This window comes from Dipodomys merriami, unplaced genomic scaffold (assembly GCF_024711535.1).
Source record: "Dipodomys merriami isolate MVZ:Mamm:240054 unplaced genomic scaffold, mDipMer1.0.p SCAF_604, whole genome shotgun sequence".
Classification (NCBI taxonomy): domain Eukaryota; kingdom Metazoa; phylum Chordata; class Mammalia; order Rodentia; family Heteromyidae; genus Dipodomys; species Dipodomys merriami.
In genome coordinates, this window is record NW_027206185.1 from 255858 (window position 1) to 275023 (window position 19166).

At 49.1% G+C, this 19166-nt stretch overlaps 1 protein-coding gene across 1 annotated transcript in view; it reads left to right on the top strand.

The window, feature by feature from the left end:
- Positions 1-4191: 4191 nt before the first annotated feature.
- Positions 4192-19166, top strand: part of LOC138814730 (metalloprotease TIKI2) — a 208790-nt gene continuing 193815 nt past the window's right edge. The window contains exons 1-2 of the mRNA XM_070003852.1: positions 4192-4717; positions 6910-7470. Of these exons, the coding sequence (XP_069859953.1) occupies positions 4616-4717; positions 6910-7470 (663 nt within the window). The 5' untranslated portion in view covers positions 4192-4615. The remainder of the gene's footprint in view (positions 4718-6909; positions 7471-19166) is intronic.

Sequence of the window (19166 nt, forward strand, 5' to 3'; positions counted from 1 at the left end):
ATCTTCAGGCTGGCCCCCGACTCCCACCCCCGGCCCACAGGGCTTTCCTTTATCCTAGACTGTTTTAAGCATAGACTACCTCTATCTGGTTCTAGAGTCAACTTCTTCTCTCCCCTACCTTTAAGATAATTACATTCTTTAGTCACCCAGGATTAACTTCTAACCAAGGACTGAGATAGAAAAGACATCATGGAGGAAAAGGGGGTTAGTGGTGCTTGGAGTGGGAGTCCAATCTGGAAGTTGGACCATGACCATATGAAAATGCCATTGTAGCCCAGAAGCCACAGCAAGGGTTCTATAAGGAGGCAACCTCTCCTTTTTAGTCTCAGGACAAAGCTTCCTTCGGCTCACTATAAAGTCCCTCATCTCCCTCCCTGCCAGCAATGCCCTTCAATGGAGCCAGGGCTCCTGGATCAGCTCAAGAGGCTTTGTTGGTTTAGTTCCGCTACAAAGCTTCTGCTCCTGCCCTAGCTGTTACAGCCTACAGATTCCTGGTACCAATCTGATTGAACAACTTAATTAAAATGCAATAAAAGGAAAGTGGGCCAGATATGGCCTGCGGCAGACTAAGCTGAGAAGTCTGAGTCCACTGCCCCCTCTTGAGCCCTGAGCCCTTTCCCATATGACCAAAAGGCCCTGGGCAGTCTGTGACCATAAAGCTTGGATTCAGAGGCCTTTGCAGGTTATTTTTTCCAGGAACTCATTTCTCCCAACAGTGAGGCACCTCAGTGAATGTCAGGTTCAGATAAGACTCAGATCTCCCCAAGATGCCCAGTCTCTAGAACTCAGGACACACCATTATCCAGGGAGGAGAAAAAGAGTTTGAAAACACCCAACCTCAGACTCTTGAGATATTTTTACTTTATTTTTTTGTTAGTACTGTTTGAACTCAGGGCTTTATGCTTCATTGACAAATGCTCTTTTAAAAAATCAGTTTGGTGGGGTTTTTTTTCAGATCACCATTTATGGAAATATAATTCACATACAATTCATCTAGTTAAAATGGTGATTTTATTCTGGTGTGTTCAGAGTTGTGTAATCATCACTATTGTAGCATTTACTATTCTAACAAAAAATGCAGTAAGAATCCTTGATTTTTAATCTTTACTCCCCCTTCCCATTCTGCCTAATTATTGGCAATTATTAACCTACTTTCTGCTTCTGCAGATTTGCCTGTTCCATAAATTTCACAAAAATGGAGTCATATGACATCTATCCTCTTATGATTGTATCTATGTTAAATGTTTTTAAAATTGAGCCATAAGCCAGGCACCGGTGGCTCCCATCTGTAATCTTAACTGAGATCTGAGGGTCTAGATTCAAAGGCAGCCTAGGCAGAAAAGTCCTTGTGAGACTCTTATCTCCAATAAACCACTCAAAACCTGGAAGTGGCACTGTGGCTCAAGTGATAGAGCACTAGCCTGGAGCCCAAAGAAGCTCAGGGATAGCACCCAGGCCCTGAGTTCAAGCCCCACAACTGACAAAAATAAATTGAGCCATGTATAGTATGGCTTTTGGTAATTGAGTAACATTCTATCATATTAACACACTTCATTAAAAGTTATAACAATTTAGGGTTTATGTAATGTCATGACATATCACCTGAGGTTTATCCATTCATTGATTGATGGTCACGTAGGTTATTTTCACCTTGTAGCTATTGTAAGCAATACTGCTACCAACATTGATGCACCATTGTTGGTGTAGATGTACGGTTTAATTCTCTTGGATTGAAAAACTAATTTATTCTTGCGTCTCTTTGACATCAACGGAGCCAAAGAAGAGCCTAAAACCTCATTGCATACATTAATTCAGAGAAGGATGGTGAGGAGGACAGGAAGCTGGCTGGAGAGGTACCAATGGGTACTTAATCCTTTGCAGGATTACTTTTAACTTGATGGAGATCTTTGATGGCCACTGTTTGCCTTGAGTCTTCTAATTCTCCAATGCAGACCACTTCATCTCTCCTCAATGGAATCAAGTCCTCACTTCCAAACAAACTCACTTCCCAAACAAACTCCATACCCAGAGGGTCTGGGGGCTCAGAAGGGAATTCTCCCAGCTCTGGGTGGAGTTTCAAGGACTTCACTTTTGTCACTTTTATTGTCTCAGCTCCAGTTCTCAGAACTCTCTGTGTAGGAAGCAGGGAATTATATTGTGCCCTGATACCATCCTGTCCAGGCACGTGGGCTTGCTTTGCATCTGTCACCAGGTCCGTGTGCGACTAAAAACCTGAGAGGTAGAGGTTGCTCTGGACATCTAGTAAGTTGAACAGTAGAAAATCGCCAACATTTATTCATTTTTCACCTCTGAAAGAGGCCAGTTCATGTGGCTTATGGGGTTCAATCTGCTAGTCTCTGGCATTCCTCTCAGCGGCCTAGATCCAGTGTTCTGGGAAAGCTTTCTGTCCCTCCAGGCAAGCTGCAATTCCTCCCTAGACAACTGTCTAGCAGCCTTTCTCCAGTTCTTCAATCTAGTGCCCAGAAGCATGCACACAATAGCCAGGAAAAAAGAGCACTGAACTGGGAGTCAGAGACCTCAGCCCAGTCCCTGAACGCAGACACACTGCCTGTCTCCGCAATGGCCTCCCTACCTCCAGCTTGCCCCCTTCCATCCATGACCCTTCCAACCACCTGGATTTCAAGTCTCACATTGGTATCATGTGACCTTGGACTCCCTGCCCTGACTGGAAGATAAGGCTTTAGCTTCTATTGCCATGCCTACCTGCTGACAGTCCCCTGCAGACTCTTATATTCTGGTCACTTTTCCTCTTCCATGTGGAAGACCTCATATGCCTCCTTCTCTCCATGCCCTGCAAAGAGCCATTCCTCTGCTGGCATCAGCATCAGTATTTTAATGGCTTTTTTTTTTTTTTTTGCATATCTGTCCTTGTCTGTCTCCCTCTCTGGACTGTTGGCTCCTAACAGTATCATCTAACTTCACCCTTTAATCTTTGATGTGAAACTCTTGTTTAACAGAACTAAGCAGGCAGGCTATGACTCATTCTCTCCATTTGCTGAAAATGGTCCTAAAAGATCCCATCTTGCCCCTGGGTCTTCTTTGAGCCTCATTTGTCCCCCCTGGGAGCAGGAGAGAATTGATTTTAAGGACCTTTGCAATTCCCATGGATTAAGAAACACGTTTGAATCCTTAGCCTTCCCGAGCTGAGCTCAGGGATCCTTCCTGGATTCAGGGGAATGGAGGGGTCGGGGTGGGGGAGTGAGAGGGGGAGGAACTGACTAAAGGCAACGTTCCAGGGAATGTTGAGAACGATTATTTTCTGTTCTTTGAAAAATGTTCTATTTTAATTCAGGGAATGTTTGCAGCGCACCCACGTAGCACATGCCAGTGCTGGGCAAAGTTGTAAATACTAGCTTCCCTGGATTTTCTGAGATAGCTGCATTCCCTAGAAGTGCCTTGTCCAAACCCCGTTCCCCTATAATTGTTCGCTGGCGCCAGGAACTGTGGGTGCACTGGGCGAGCCTTGGTCCCCGTCCCCAAATGTGTCCCTGCTGCCCAGTTGGCAGGCACCTCTGAGCCAGCAGGGAGGCCCAGAAGCTCAGAGCCTCGGCCGGGGCGCCCTCTGGCGGCGGCGCTCGGTAACTACCACCCGGCGGGGAGCTGGCGAGGGGAAGGGGGAGGGAGGAGGGAGGAGGAGGCGCGGGCAGGGGAGGAGAGGAAAAAAGTTGCGCTGGGAAGTTTGGAAAGTTGGGAAGTGGCTGCTGCGGGCTTCGCCTCCCTCCGCGCGTGTGTGAGGGAGCCGGGCGAGCGAGGGAACGGGGAGAGCAGCGAGCGAGCGAGCGAACGCCTGCCATGCCCATCAGACTCCGCCTCGGCGCGCCCGGGCGCGGAGCTCGCCCGGACTCCCCGCGGCCCGGCCCGGCGAGGCGCGGCCCCGGCCCCCCGCCCCCCGCTCCGGGTCCTCCCCTCCCCCCCACCCCGGCGGCCCCAGCCCCCCGCCCGGCCCGGCTCCGCGCCGCTCTCCCGCCCTCCTCTCTCCCTCCCTCCCGGCCGCAGAGCAGCATGGCGGAGCCCGGGCAGCGGCCGCGCGGCCGCCCGCCGCCCCTCTGAGCCGGGCTCGGGGGGGGCAGCCGGGCGCCCCAGCCCCGACCCCCCGCCCCGCCGCGCCCTCCGCCGCACTTGTCCCACCGCGCGCCTCCTAGAGCGCCGCGCACCCCTGGGATCCTGGTGCGCCCCGGGTGCCCAGCGTAACCCCAGACCCTCACCAACTCCGGGATCTCGGTACCGCCTCCCCTCCAGAAACCCCGCGTACCCCCTCCCCCGAGCCCTAGCGCGGCGCCCCCGGCACCCTCACGCGCCCCCGGGATCCCCGCGCGCTCGCAGAATCCCCGGGCTCGGCCAACCGGGCTGCGCGCCCTGGAGAGGGGCCCCGCCCCGCCCCGAGGGTCCCCCTCTTCCAACAGACGGAGCCCCGCCCCAGAGGGACCCCCAGGTCCGAAAGGGACAGCCAACCACGCCCCAGCAGGGCTCCCAGCATCTCGCAGCTGGAGCCTCGCGCTCCAGAGGACCCTCGGTGCCCAGCTGGGGGCTCCCCGCCCTACTGAGGGGACGCCGCCCGGGAGGGTCCCCCCGCGCCCCGCGGGCCCCTTGCAGGATGCACGCCGCCCTGGCGGGGCCGCTGCTCGCTGCCCTCCTCGCCACCGCCCGCGCCCGCCCGCAGCCCCCAGACGGAGGACAGTGCCGGCCGCCCGGATCGGTGAGCGAGCGCCTGCCCCGCCACTCTCCCGCCCGTCCGGCCGCCCCGGCACCCCGGCACCCCGCCTCGTGGGGGGCAGTGGTCTGGCTTCTCATTCTCTCACCCACCTCAGTCCAAACCCGTCCCACCCCGGTCCTGCGTGCGGGCACAGCTTGGGCACCCTTCCTTCACGTCTCCTTGCCCGGAGCAAGAGCCCAGATGGGCGCTCCCTCTCCCTCTCCCTCTCCCTCTCCCCCTCTCCCTGGGGTTCCTTCTCCACTCGCTAACGCTTTTGGGCTCTCTTCTTGACTTCTGGTCCTGCTTGGGTTCCCCCCCCCCCTCTTTGCCCCTTTCGGGCTCCCTTCTGACTTTTATCCTGTCTTTAAACGCTTCTTTCTCTCCTCTCTTCCTATATTTCTGGCACTTTTCTCCGACGTTCAGGCACACTCTGCCCCTTCCCAGGCCTCCCTCCCTCTCCCTGCCTGCAGGTTCTGAATGAGGGCTCGCTGTCCTCACGTGCGGATTCTCACTTCTCTGCAGCCCAGGCCCCAGCACCTACCACCTCAAGTGCTCCCGATTCGCGAAAAGGGGAAGGAAGAGTCTAGGGGAGAGAAAAAGGAAACGCTAGCACATGTTGGCTTAGTGTTTCCTTGGGGGAGGAGGGTCAAGTAATTACATTCTCTTCCCTAACCCAGGAATCCCTTGATTTTCCCCAGAACCCTTCTGCAGAGATCCTGAGTTGGAGGCCTAGAGACTGGGGAAGTTGCCTAGGGTCTTCCTGTGCTGTCCTGTGACAGGGAATTAGTTGACCTTGGGTAAGGTGCACAACTAGCAAGCTAGCTTGCCTTGTGCAGAAGCAGGGAGGACTTTAGCCAGCTAGCATGGCACTTATCCCCAATATGCTAAGATTTACAAGTTTTGTTACTAAAGGAAGGAATGGTTTTCCTCAATCTTCAACCCGTGTTTTTTTTTTTTTTTTATTTGTGCCACAATCAGGCAAGAAAAAAAATGTTAAAGTTTACAAGTGGTCAGTGGAGCTTTTTGGAATAGAAAACGAGCTTGCCTGACAGAAATATTAGTCTCCTGCCCCTGCCCTTTACCCTGGTCCAACTCTGGATGTGGAGAAATGGCTCTGGTGTTGCATGCCCATGCATCCACCCATGCACACGCCCACGCCCGCACGCACACACACACACACATACACACCTTTAGTGGGAGTTAGTTAGGTCACAGGAAATGACAGAATTGGGGATGGAGACCAGGTATGCATTTTTGGTGGAGGAATCTGGAAAGCACCCAGAATATGTACATTTCTTAGGATTAATTCTATGGAACGCTCTCTTCCCAACCCAGAAATTGAGCTTTGACTTGGCTTTGCAAGGTTTTAAAGCACTTTCTCATCTATGGTCTCAGCTAGTGGAGCAAAGTAAGTTAACACCCCCCCCCAAACCTGCCCTGCAAGAAGAAAACCCATATCCACCCCGATGAACGGGAAAAGTAGCTGTTGAAATCAGTGTGCTATTTTTAATAGGTGTTCTGCTTTCAAAGTGCTTTTGGCATGTGTCTTCTAATGGTTGTATTTAAAAGTTATATGACTTCCTCCCTTCTTGCCAGAGCAGGACTCTCTGTCGTCCACCACCACCCCCAGCCCCACCCTCCACATGAAACACCACCCAGTGAAGGTTTGGCTTGGCCAAGCAATGAGTGTTCTCAGGTGGTGTGGCAGTCCTTGGCTCTCCCAGTGAAAGCAAGTCATAATGAGAGCCTCTCTTCATTGCCCACTTTCTCAGTGCCTGGCACTGCTCTGGGGGCTTCTCACAGCATAGATGGTATTGTTATTTTGGCATCAGTACTGGGACTTGAACTGAAGGCCTGGGCATTGTCCCTTAGATTTTTTTCCACACAAAGCTAGTACTCCACCACTTGAGCTACTGCTTTACTTCCAGATTTTCTTTTAAACTGGTTAATTGGAGACAGGAGTTTCCTGAACTTTCCTACCCAGGCTAGTTTTGAACCATGATCCTCAGATCTCATCCTTCTGAGTAGCTAGGATTACAGGCGTCAGCCCCCAGCCCCCAGCAGCCCTTGCTCTTTGGAACAGCTGGAGTGGGTCTCTCTGCCTTCTGTCCTCCCTTCCCCTGCTACCCATCTAACCCTGGTGTGGCTCCGCTTCCTTGTGCCTCACTGCCTGGCCTCTCCTCTCCCCCTTGCAGCAGAGGGAACTGAACTCCTTCCTGTGGACTATCCGGCGCCATCCTCCAGCCTACCTGTTTGGCACCATTCACGTCCCCTACACCCGAGTCTGGGACTTCATCCCGGACAATTCCAAGGCAGCGTTCCAGGCCAGTGCCCGTGTCTACTTTGAGCTGGACCTGACTGACCCCTATACCATCTCGGCTCTGGCCAGCTGCCAGTTGCTGCCCCACGGGGAGAACCTGCAGGATGTCCTGCCTCATGAACTCTACTGGCGCCTGAAGCGCCACCTGGACTATGTGAAGCTGATGATGCCCTCATGGATGACACCTGCACAGCGCGGCAAGGGACTGTACGCCGACTACCTGTTCAATGCCATTGCGGGCAACTGGGAGCGCAAGAGGCCAGTGTGGGTGATGCTCATGGTGAACTCGCTCACGGAGACTGACGTGCGCTCTCGTGGAGTGCCCGTGCTGGACCTCTACTTGGCCCAGCAGGCTGAGAAGATGAAGAAGAGTACAGGGGCCGTGGAGCAGGTAGAGGAGCAATGCCATCCACTCAACGGGCTCAACTTCTCCCAGGTAGGCATGTGTGTGCCAGCTCTGAGCAGCAGCCTCAGGACCTTGCTCCTCTGCTCTGATTCTGTGTTTTGTTTGTTTTTGCCCTCCAGCAGGCAGCCAGAGTCAGATCCTTTCCCCAGAAGGAGAGCTTCATTCTGGCCCTGGGACAGCCCTGGGCCGCTATGGTAGGATGCGAGGAAACTGGTGTGTGCCAGAGTTTGTGTGTTTTCTTCCATTTCAGTGATTCCCTGTTGGGGATATCCACTCTCCACCTGCTGTGCTTGCCTGAGCAGAAAGAATTTCCCTGGGAGCATCAGAGAGATCCAGAACAAAAAAAAAAAAAAAAAAAAAAAAGAGAGAGAGAGAGGGGAGTTGCTAGTTTGTATCAGTCTTTCTGCAGGCCTGGCGTCTCCTGAGCAGGAGGCCGCTGTGTCTGTGTGGAGAAGGATTTGGTGCCTGGAGTGCACTGTGTTGAGTGGATAGCATCAGGTGTTGTGGTTCTGGCCTATACTAGCACTGATTTGCTATTTCTGCAGAATTCCCCCGTGCTCTGCGACCCTGAGACTTGGGAGAAAGTCAGCAAAAGAGACGTTGGGGGTTAATAATTTCAGAGAAATGTGTTTGCTTTCAAGCCGACAATTCTGATTTCTGAACCTTAAGGTTGGGGGGGGGGCAGAGGGGGTAGGGAGTGGAAGTGGCAGGGAGAAGGGAGAGGCTTAAGAGGTTTAAAGTCTCTGGCTGCCAGAGGCCCTATCCAGTAAAATGTCATTAAAAGCCTGTTTCCATGGGCAGAGGTCACCCGTAACTCACTGGTCCCAAACTTAACTCCGAGGCCCTGGGGACAATGAATTCACATCTGTGCCTTGAGAACTGAGCTGTGGATCCCAGGTTGGTGGTTCCTTCTCCAAGGAGGTCCTAAGACAGGCAGATGCCCTGAGTGAGGGGTGGTTCTGAGACAGCTGAACTTTACCACTGGAATCAAACCTGCTAGTTTGCTGCTGAGATGTTGCAAGCTTTTCACCAGGGAAACCATGGCAGAAACTGATCCCCCCCTCCTCACCCCATACACACACATACACACTCCTCTTCCAAGATCTCTGGCCTTTGTTTTTCCAGGGGAAATGCAATATTGTCCCCAGGGAGGTAAGAAGCCAGATTGATTTGCCGGCCAAATGAAAGGCGGGTTTGTTGGTTCTCCTGCTGGCTCTCCCATAACTGTGGAGTCCTTACCCAGAGGGCCCCAGTGGCAGGGATATTGGGGCAGTTAGTCACGCCCCGCAGGATACTGACTATGCCTGACTCCTTCTCCACGGGGGAAAATCCTGTGTATTCTCTACCCCAGTGCTGAATTCTCTGAACATAGCGGCTTGCTCTCTCTGAAGTCAGTTTTCCCTTGCCAGCCTCACGAGCTAATATTATCTGTGTCAAGCTCTTCCCCCACTCCACCCCCAGCCCTCACCGCCCATCTTATTTTGGGGGCAGTTTTGTGGGAGGCCTCTCTGCTCAGAGACCTCATGTCAGGGCTCAGTCTCTTCTTTAAGTTAGGGAGGTGGGGGATCCACCATTGGTCTCAGCACCCCTCTTTATACCAACCACAGAGGAACCCAACCAGGGTTGAAAGGGAGCGCTCCCTGGTTAAACAGCCCCTAGCTTTAATCTGTCTCTCTTAAAACAACAAAACTATCTTTCTTCAGAGGGGTCTGGAAAGGCTGCTGTTCAACCAAATGATGGCTCTGGTAGGTTGAAAACATTTGCTGCAAAGTGAGCTTATGTTTTAGGAAAAGTTTCTGAGAAGCCATTCATCGGCCGGCAAGGAGCCCACTGACAGTCTCTCCAAAGCCTATGTTTGAAGATCAAACAGACTCCAATTTCTGTTGTTGCAAAAACACACCCACCCTATCACCAGCCCAGGCCCGCTCACTCATCAAATTGTTCTTGGGTCCAGCTTTTCCATAGCACCCAGAATGCAAGTCCTAAGTAAAAGAAAACAGGAATTTCTCTTAGTTCCTAATCTAAACACCCTTCACCACCTGCCCAAGCATCTGACAGCATCAATTTGTCTTGCTGTCATTTTGGAGGGAGGTGATGAAACCTCTTCTTCTGTCCTCCTGGGCAGTCTTGGACTAACTGGGAAAGGTGGGATTCTAGAACCTTCTTCCCCAAGTCAGAAATGCAACCACTTCTCAGTAAATTGCATGCACGCATGCACAGTTTGATAGGAACATCTGTGATGCATTATTGCACCGAAATATCTGTTAAGTGCATCAGTTTTTTTTCCCCCTCTCTTTCCTCGAAGCATTACTGTTATTGCAAAATATTTGAGTTGGGGTGGGGAGAGAACAGTGAGAGGAAGGTGAGAAAAAGAAGCCTTTTAAGGCTGCCACTCTGGGAAAGTCTGAGATTTTCATTTCATGATTTTTTTAATGTCTCTTTTTTTCTGGATAGAAATACCATGTGTTTGCTTGTTAAGTGGATAAAGAAAGATTAAATTTGGGGACGTCAGGGGCTACAGGGGCTACAGGGACCACGGGAAAGCTTGTATGGTTGGTGTCTGATCTGCTAGCGTAGCTTGGAAGATCAGGCCAACGGATAGGTTTTTTGACCTCTAATTTCAAAATAAACTGAAGGCGCTAGATCCAATATCAGCATGAGTTTTGCCATGTGACCTTGGGCAAGTCAGTTCCTCTCCCTGAACCTTTTTTTCTTTGCCTGTGAAATGAGACACCAAGATTAGGTCATCTTTCAAGCCCCTTCCAGCCCTGACATTCCATAGGCTGATTCTAATCAATTCCACGTGCCAGACACCCAGCAGGAAACTCCGCATGCCTTTCCATTTCATTGAATTCCCTGGATAACTTTACTATGGCTTTCTAAGGTGGGCACCAGAGAAGTTGAGTGACTTGCCCAAGGTCACATGGCTAACAAGGAACAGAGCCAGACTCTTAAATGAAGGATGTGCTCTTCCTGCTACCCCATGCTGTTTCTTAGACTTCCTCCTGGCCAGGTGCTTGATACCCTCCTGTAATTTATCCTGTAGTCCTCTTCTGCCTTTAGGACTTGAGAGCTGAACATTTTCTTTCTTGAGGAGTTTGTACTTACAGAGAAATCATTTCCTTTGACTCTGGGTCTTGAGTAATGATACGTAGGCAAGCCTTTTAAAGATTTTCCTGCTGTGTTATCACTAGCTCAGTTTGGTGGGTAAGACATAGAGAACTGTATATAATCTTAGGCAAGATTTAATGTTTCTGGCTGTTGGATGGATGGAGTAATAGTTAACCAGCCTTTCAAAGTCAAGTTGGTTTTGTGAATACACGAAGATACTACCTTTAGAAGGTTGTAGAGAAAGTGAACGACTTCCTAGCTATGATTGACAGAGTATGATCAGGGAAAGGGAAGAGGAGGGCTGCTCTTGAAGCATCCATGCCTTTCTTCCAGCCTCCATATTCACTGTCCCAACCTTAGCTCAACAAAATGAAGATTTGTTCAACTGGGACATGTTGGCACACCCTTTACTCTTGGGGTCCTGGAGACCTGAGCCTTAGGACAATTGACCTGAGGATATTCTTCAAATCTGTAGATCCCGATCAACTTTGCCTGTTACTTCCAGGGACTGGTACTAGCTTCTACTACTCCCTCTGGGGTGCCTCAATCCTCCCCATCCACCCTACTCCTGTACACTAGAGACTATGTTATGAGGTCCTTCCAGGGAACGTAGGAGAACAAAGATCCTCTACACTATATTTTAACCAACATATGCTGGCATCACCAGAGTGTATAGAGTTGGAACTCTAGAGCATGTCTGCCAAAAGTGTCCAAAATGTTTATAAAATTTACAAGTCTCCTACAAAGGGAGATGGAAACCACAAAATCAGGTGCTGAGGTTTGTCTCTGCACAACACGTGGCATTGGCTCTCACAAGTATATTCTCTTACCCTCCTGGCAGTGCTACAAGGTTTATTGTCATACCTATTTTTAAAGACAACAAATTGAAAACATTGAATCATTTGGCTTTGATCACTTAGACAGGCCAAGTGGACTCAGGGTTCAGACTCAGGTCTTTCCCCTACTAAAGGCCAACCTTTTTAGGTATCTTAAAAATGGATTTGTTTTGGTGTTTAAGAGTCAGATGGCATTAGCTGGTATATTTGTATGTGTGGGTATATGGAATGGTAGATTAGCATGCACGTGAAGGGAGATCTTCATTTTTTACTAAAAAAAGTAAAATGGATAATTGAAAAGTGCTGAAACTAGTTTTGTGCCTGGCTCATAAATTGGATCTGAAGGTAATTCTAAAGTATGAGTTTCTGAAGACATTTTGGGCACCGACCGCCTCCCTGGAATGCATCTTCAGCTTTCCATGGGACCGCTGTAAAGATGGCTAAGTCTGCACAGTTGAATTGAGAAAAGTCTCCTCTATCTATACTCTGGGGAAACAGTAGGTCTTAGTAAATGCACAATAAATACTTGCAGAACGGATGAGTTAATAAGCAATAGTCAGCAACCATGATATAACCATCCTTAATTCCCTTCTATCATCCAGCCTTGTGTGCGTGTGTGTGCACACGCGCGTGCAAATGCCACCTAGGCCTGGAAGGAATCTGAGTATAAGCACACCAAGCGGTATGCCCAGGGGCTTCCTTACCATGTGACAGACGTTCTCTGAGCATCTCCACACCAGAGGGTGAAATTAGACATTGATTTAGAAAGGGGAGCATGCTTCAAGAAGCACATGAAAGAACAGGGTCTCTCTATGAAGCATGAAGAATCAGGGACAAGACAGGCTATCATTTGAGTGTTCTGTGCCTTCACTTCCACAACTATGAAACAAGGCTAGTCATGGCCACCTCCCAGGGAATAACTGCAATGTCCACTCTCAGCTAATATACTCTTGGAAGGCCACGATGCTGTTGTTCCCCATCCTCTGTTCCCAGACCCTGCATGGGCACAACCAATGAGCTTTCTGGTTGAATGAGTGAGGATATGAAGGAAGGAGCAGGCTGGGATGACAGAGAAGATCAAGCCTGGGCAGGTGCTCCGCAAACTATGCCACAACAGGCTGAGGCTCTTCTCTGTTCTGAAGGCAGGCAGCATGATCACCCTCTGGAACGAACAGGCTTCCAGCAAGTAGCTTTCAGCAGTAGTCCTGCCCATGATGGATAACTCAGGCTCAGAGGCTCAGGGGTGGGGTGGATCAGGCCCTCCAAGAAATGCAGGCTGAAGAGAAGGCACCAGGGAAGGTTGTGGTGGAACAAAGGAGACAAGTTAGGTCAGGGAGAGAGAAGGACTAGTCCAAAGTTAGAACTAAGGTAAGAATAAGGGCCTGCTTTGAATCTAAGCTTCCCAAACTATGCTGTGAATGTCTGGGTCCCTCTAAAATCCACATGCTGACACTTAACTCACAAGGTGACGATGTAAGAGGTTGGAGAAAGGGGCTTTGGGAAGAAAGCAGTGCCTTTCTAAAGGGACATGAGGGTCCTTCTTATTCCCTTTTCCACTTCTACTATGTGAGGACACAGAGAGGCCCATGTGTAAGAAACAGGCCCTCATCAGCCACCAGATCTTCTGACACTTTGACCCTGAACTTTCCAGCCTCCAGAATTGTAACAGATGTGTGTTGTGTATAAATTCACTACTGTTGGGTATTTTGCCATAGCCTCATCGATGAGTCAAAACAACCTAATGATTTTGCCATCTTGTGTCCCTTGTGTAGGAAGGAATCACCAAAAAGCTGGAAGTAGAGCTGTGGCTCAACTGGTAGAACACCAGCCTTGAACTTAAAAGCTATGGGACAGTGCCCAGGCTCAGAGTTCAAGCCCAAGATTGGTATGGGGGGGGGGGAACATGTGTGTGTACATGCATAGGCATGCTAGCACAGCAAGTTCTCTATAACTTGGTCAATCCATGCCTTAGAAATCTTAGAGCTCTGTGTGTGTGTTTGTGTGTGTGTGTGTGTGTGTGTGTGTGTGTGTGTGTGTGTGTGTGACAATTTCAGAAGCAAGAAATTGGAAGGTTTAACCATATCTCCAAAGGAGATTGAAGCTCCAAAGCCAGAGGTGATGAATCTAGCCTCGAATCAGAAGGTTCCAGGCTCCAAAGCTCCAGGCTTCTAAGCCCAAACAAAACTCTTGAGACTTTGGGAACCAAGGAATGGTGAAATCTTAGAACATGAGGTTCAGAGAGACAGTTGGGGACTTAGAAGAATCCTCACATCATGAAATTCTAGCCTCTTAACTTTGAAGCATTTTCGGCTCATCAACACAGACTTCTAAAATCTTTGAGTTGGAAAGGGCCAGTGTTCAAGAATTCCAGGAAGCCCCATCTGTGAACACAGTGTCTAATTCCCCCCCCACACCCCTCCCCCCCCCACACCTCACTCCAGTTCATGGCCAGAGAGAAAGCCTTACTGCCAAAGCGCTTTCTGATGGAGATAAAAATGGGAGCGTGCCATTGTTAATAGTTCCCATTTGGACATCTCTCAAAGCCAGGAAGAGGTCGCCTGGTAATGCAGTTTTTCTAGGGAGGAAACTAAAGAATGCTGGCCAGCCCTGAAGCCTGCCAGCCTGGGCTGCTGACGTTTTTCTCCCCCTTGAGTTTGCTTCTAAATATTATCCACTTCACTCCCTTTTATCTTCTATCACTGGCTCTCTGTCCACCCACTTAATCCACAGGCAGCCGGTGGCCCAGCCTTCAGTTTTTCTCAGTGGCTGCCAAGCCGTCTCGCCAGGCTGCTCCTCCAGGATGCACAGGCTTTTAAATCTAGGCAGTATATCCGCTGGAACACAAGACTGTTGCCCCAAGCTTGGAAATGTGTTGCTTCTGCTAGGCCTCCCTCCTTCTCTAGGCATTTCCTCTTTTTTTTTTTTATTCCTGCTTCTGAATCCCAAGATTTCCAAGGCTCAGCTTAAAGCTATACCTCCTCCAGGAAGTCTTCCTAGAATGCTCTTAGGTCTGATCTGCTCTGGAAGATTGGGTCCAGAGTTTTCTTTAAAGATGCAGCCACATTTATTTTGCCGCCCTCCTACCCCCAGCGGAATTCTTTTATGACATTTTTTCAGCACTTTGATATTTTTACTTTGTAATTACTACTTAGGCACTCTTTCCTGATTCTAAACTGCCTAAAAATGTGCTCATAATTGATTACAAAATCGGGCCAAAGGGGCTGGGAAGGTGGCTCAGTGGTAGAGTGCTTGCCTTGCAATGCATGAGGCCCTGGGTTCAATTCCTCAGCACCACATAAGCAAAAAAAAAAAAAAAAAATCGGGCCAAATGTGTCACAGAAATCCCTCAGTCTTTCCACCTGAGACATGTCCGCCATCTTTAGTATTGTCTCTGGTCCATTGGGTCAGAGCTTAATAGCATCCATGAGTCTGGTGAGTTTGTCACAGTATCTGCATTCTGAAATTTTTTTTTTCTTAGCTGTCAATCATGAACAAAGACTTTTTTTCCTTTCTTTTACTACCTGGAGCACAGGCACCCTTCCACCCAGGCTGACTCCACCCAGGCTGACTTATTTTCATTTAAAAACATCTAATTTAGTGCTAGGGGTGTGGCTCAAGTAGTAGAGTGCTTGCCTGGCATGCAGGAGGCCCTGGATCCAGTCCTGAGCCTGGTAAACACATGCGCACAAAGTCTGATTTTCTCCTCTCACTGTCTTGATTTGGGAGTTGCAGCAAGGCTGAGCTGTACCATCTCTGCCTGCTTCTCTTATGACTCTTGCATCCAGTCCTTCCCAGTTCTCCATGCACTGGTTTTGTGCTGTTCCTTTACCTAAATGAGTAGAGTTCCTTGAGGACCATCTTTGTTAAAGGCCTGGGCTCTTCAGACTTTTATCCAAGCTCACCAGTTTGGACTGCCACTGTGGACTAATGTCATCTGATCTTAACTCAGTAGATTCCGTTTGTGTGCACCAATGTGATTGGCTTCTAGCACTGCGTTTTGAAAGGCCTGATTGGTGAGTTGTACTTGGGTCATGCCGAATGCCTAGCCATGATTGAAAATTGCCAGAAGGTCATCCAGCTAGCACCATAAACAAAATCAAGCAGGGCTGCCATTGAGGCCGTAAGATGCCTGGGTGGTCTCTGCATCTGTACATGACCCTAGATTCTGTCCCTTCTTCTGACTGTTTAATGCAAGATGATTTTATTGGGTAACCTGCCAGCCTTCACAGAGGCACTTGACCACCATCCCCTCCTCAGACAGGACATGTATACATCTCCCTGCCCTCAGTGTCCAGACCTTGTCACCTTTTATTCCCATGATTCACCCTTCCCACTGGATCAAATTTACTATCATTTGCTCCAGCCTCATGAGCCTGTGTTCTCTGCATAAAGCTCCTTCTCTGAGCCCAGTGCTGGTGGCTCATGCCTGTAATCCTAGCTATCCCGGAGGTTTAGATCTAAGGATTATAGTTCCAGGCAAGCCCGGGCAGGGAAGTCTGTGAGACCTTTATCTCCAATTAATCACAGAAAAAGCCAGAAGTGGTGCTGTAGCTCAAGTGATAGAGTGCTAGCCATGGGCCCAGAGTTCAAGGCCCAGGCCCAGCAAAAAAGAAACACACACACACACACACACACACACACACACACACACACACACACACACACACACACACACACACACACACACACACACACACACACACACACACGAAAAAAACCACTTCCTCTTTGCTTCCTTTATTTGAAGTAGTTCCCTAGTCTGATTCCATCTGTAGAGTCCCAAATTAGTCTTTATGTAAATTTACAACCTGGTGTTAGCCTTGAAAAAGCCTCTAGGTGTTGTTCCTCCAACCCTGAGTTGTAGTGTCTCTGTGCACACAATCTGCACTTAGTAGTAATGCAGGTAACCTCCAATGAGTTATATAGCCTGTCTTGGCCTCTGTTTCCTCATTTGTCAGCTTCTTAAGCAATAGTACCAGACACACAAACGTTCAGAGATTAACTCATAGCAATTTTTTCCACTTTTAAAATTACCATCATTGTACAAGTTTTCCAGAATCGTTTTAGTTCTTACTGTGTGCCAGATACAGGATATGTGCTAGAGACACAAAAGCAAGCAATAACATATTGAGACCCAGATGCTTCTTTTCTGGGCAGGGAAGGATACAAACAGATAAGACTTAACACCACAGTGGGATGAGGGAGGTGAAGGCAGGTGTGGCAGAGGTTGTAAGTACACAACCTCTCCAGCCTTGGAAAGACCCAGGAAAACTTCCTGGGAGAAGCTGCAGGGACACTAGCTGCCTTTACCCTGGTAAAGGCAATGGAGTTCTTTTTAGACTGAGGAGACCAGTGGTGCAGTCTGGGCCTAGAAACCAGGATGAATGAAACCATCTGCCTAGGGTCTGTCCACTTCTGCCTGGCTCAGTGCTACAAGGTCAGCATGCCAAGTAAGCCCATCTCGCTCTGGAAGGGAAGCCCCCAAGTGCCCCTGGAAACTTTGGAGGCTGCACTCCATTTGAGGTGCTTGTCAGTGTTCCTTTGAAGGTGCATCTACCTCCGCCCTGTCTTCCACGAGTACCAGGGTGTGTTGCCTAAGAGCAGCCACACGGTAGAGCAGGGATGTGGGTGGCACATAGTGGGCACTTCCTAGGCCAGGTGGAGCCAGCCTTACCTGGGGAAGCCAAGGAGCAAAGATAAAAAAGACCAGGCCTCCTCCCCATCCCTTGATCTTTTTCTGTTTAAAGGATTTACCCTTCTTCCTTTCTATTAGGGTTAATTAAAGTTAACCTGGCTTGTGTTATGTCCAGTGGACTTAATGTGCTTGAAAGGCCTTTAGTATTTAAGCCTTGGGTCCCCTTTGAAAGCCCCTTTAGAAAGACACAAGCAGAAAAAGCCATCTGGAAATCTCCCAGTCTCATCTTTTAGCTGTGGTTTCAGAGGGGTTCCCCTTTCTTGGGCTGTTTGCCTTGATTTTGAGAGGAAACAAAAGCCTAATTGGCAATGATAATTCCAGGTAATTTTAATCATTTGCATCCTGCTTGCAGTCTCCTTAACAAGGAAGGCAGCAGAGAAGGGGCCTACACCAGGTTTCCTGGACCTTGTCTAATATGGTTGCTGAGCTCAGTAAAGGGACTAAATTTGTTCTTGGCCTCTCAGAGCTCCAATTATATGGATCCATAGATATCAGCTGGATAGCAAATGCATCGTTTGATAACCAGGCTCTCTGTGTTGGGGCTCAGATGTAGCTTGAAAAGCTTTGGATGAAACATTGGACATGGGATGGGTCAACATGTACTGTGAGATCTCCATGGAAACAAAGGATGGTCATTGTGCTTGACCTTGGCTGGTATGTGTAGTGATTATTGCACTGTGGAGTCTGCTGGTGGGCTTGCTGGTAGTTTTATGTTCTTCCACTTGTACGGGAGTAGTTTTACTGGGGAGGCTGATGAGATTAGAATGTAGCTTTTTGATGAAGATAGTTTTGTGAGAGACTACAGGTGGGCTAGGAGCTGGGAGAGGGCTGTCCTGGGACAAAGGAGACTATTAGCCGAAGATGCCAGGATGGAAAAATGTGGAATGTAGTTTAAAAAAAAAAAGCCCTCTACCTCTCCTTACTTCACCCTTTTCTATCCAGCCCTCAAGATAGCCATTGTTATTTAGTCCTGTAGTGTTAGGCCTCAAGTCTGTTACAGTACATTACTAAGCCAATCGTGAAAGGTAAATATTTACCCCATTATTTTTGGGTAGGTGCTGGGGCTTGATCTCAGGGTCCTGAGCACTGTCCCTTGGCTATTTAGTTCAGGACTGACTCTCTGCCACTTAATCCACAGCTCACTTCCAGCTTTTTGGTGGTTAATTGGAGATGAGAGTCTCATAGGCTTTGCTGCCGGAGTTGGCTGAGAAGTGCAGTCCGCATATCTCAGTCTTCTTAGTAGCTAGGGTTACAGGCATAAGCCACTAATGCCCAGCAATTTGTCCTCTTTTTTTTTTTTTAAAGGAAGTTGAGGGTAAATACTTTGTGTAAGATAATGAAGCCTGGATCTGGGCTTAGGTATTTTAGATGTCTTAAGCAAGAAACTGGACTGGAGTTGGAATTCCAGCTTTCCCACTTTGCCTGGATGGCTAAGATCTGTTTCCACATCTGAAAAGCAGGGGTCTCACAATAGTATTTACCCCCTGGGGTTGTTGTGAGGTGTAAATGAGGTGAGGCCTCAGAAGTGCATAGCTGTAGGCGGGGCACACAGTGAGAGGTAATGAATGTTAACAGGGGTGGGTTAAGTAGTGGTCATTTTAATTATTATTGTTGGCCCCCTTTCAGGCTGTTTGTGTGTTGAGGCAAAACCCATCTTGTACAAAGGGCGGTTCTCCATCCCTTGCTCGACACTGAGCATCATCCAGGGCAAGGATGGCTGCTTGGTTGGCCTGATGAGAACTGTGTGGTCTGACCACCCAGAACATCGTCATTTTTTTCCCCCTGACCATCTGTGGTATGCAATGTCTGACCATATTCATTCTGGCTCAGCTCACCCCCAGTCTCCCGCTGTTTCCTGGAGTGGGGACAGGGAAAGAAGGGATTGAAAAATTTGAACTAGACCCCAGCTTGAGACCCAGCTCTCTCCTGGGTTAGATGGATGATTTGGTACTCTCCCTTGATTGAACAAATGTCCTTTTTGTCCACTGCTCTGACAGGTGGAGGAGGTTCAGCACAGCAGCTCAGAGTTACTAGGAGAATCAGGTACGATAGAGCTTGGTCAGGACTTCATTTACAAGCATTCA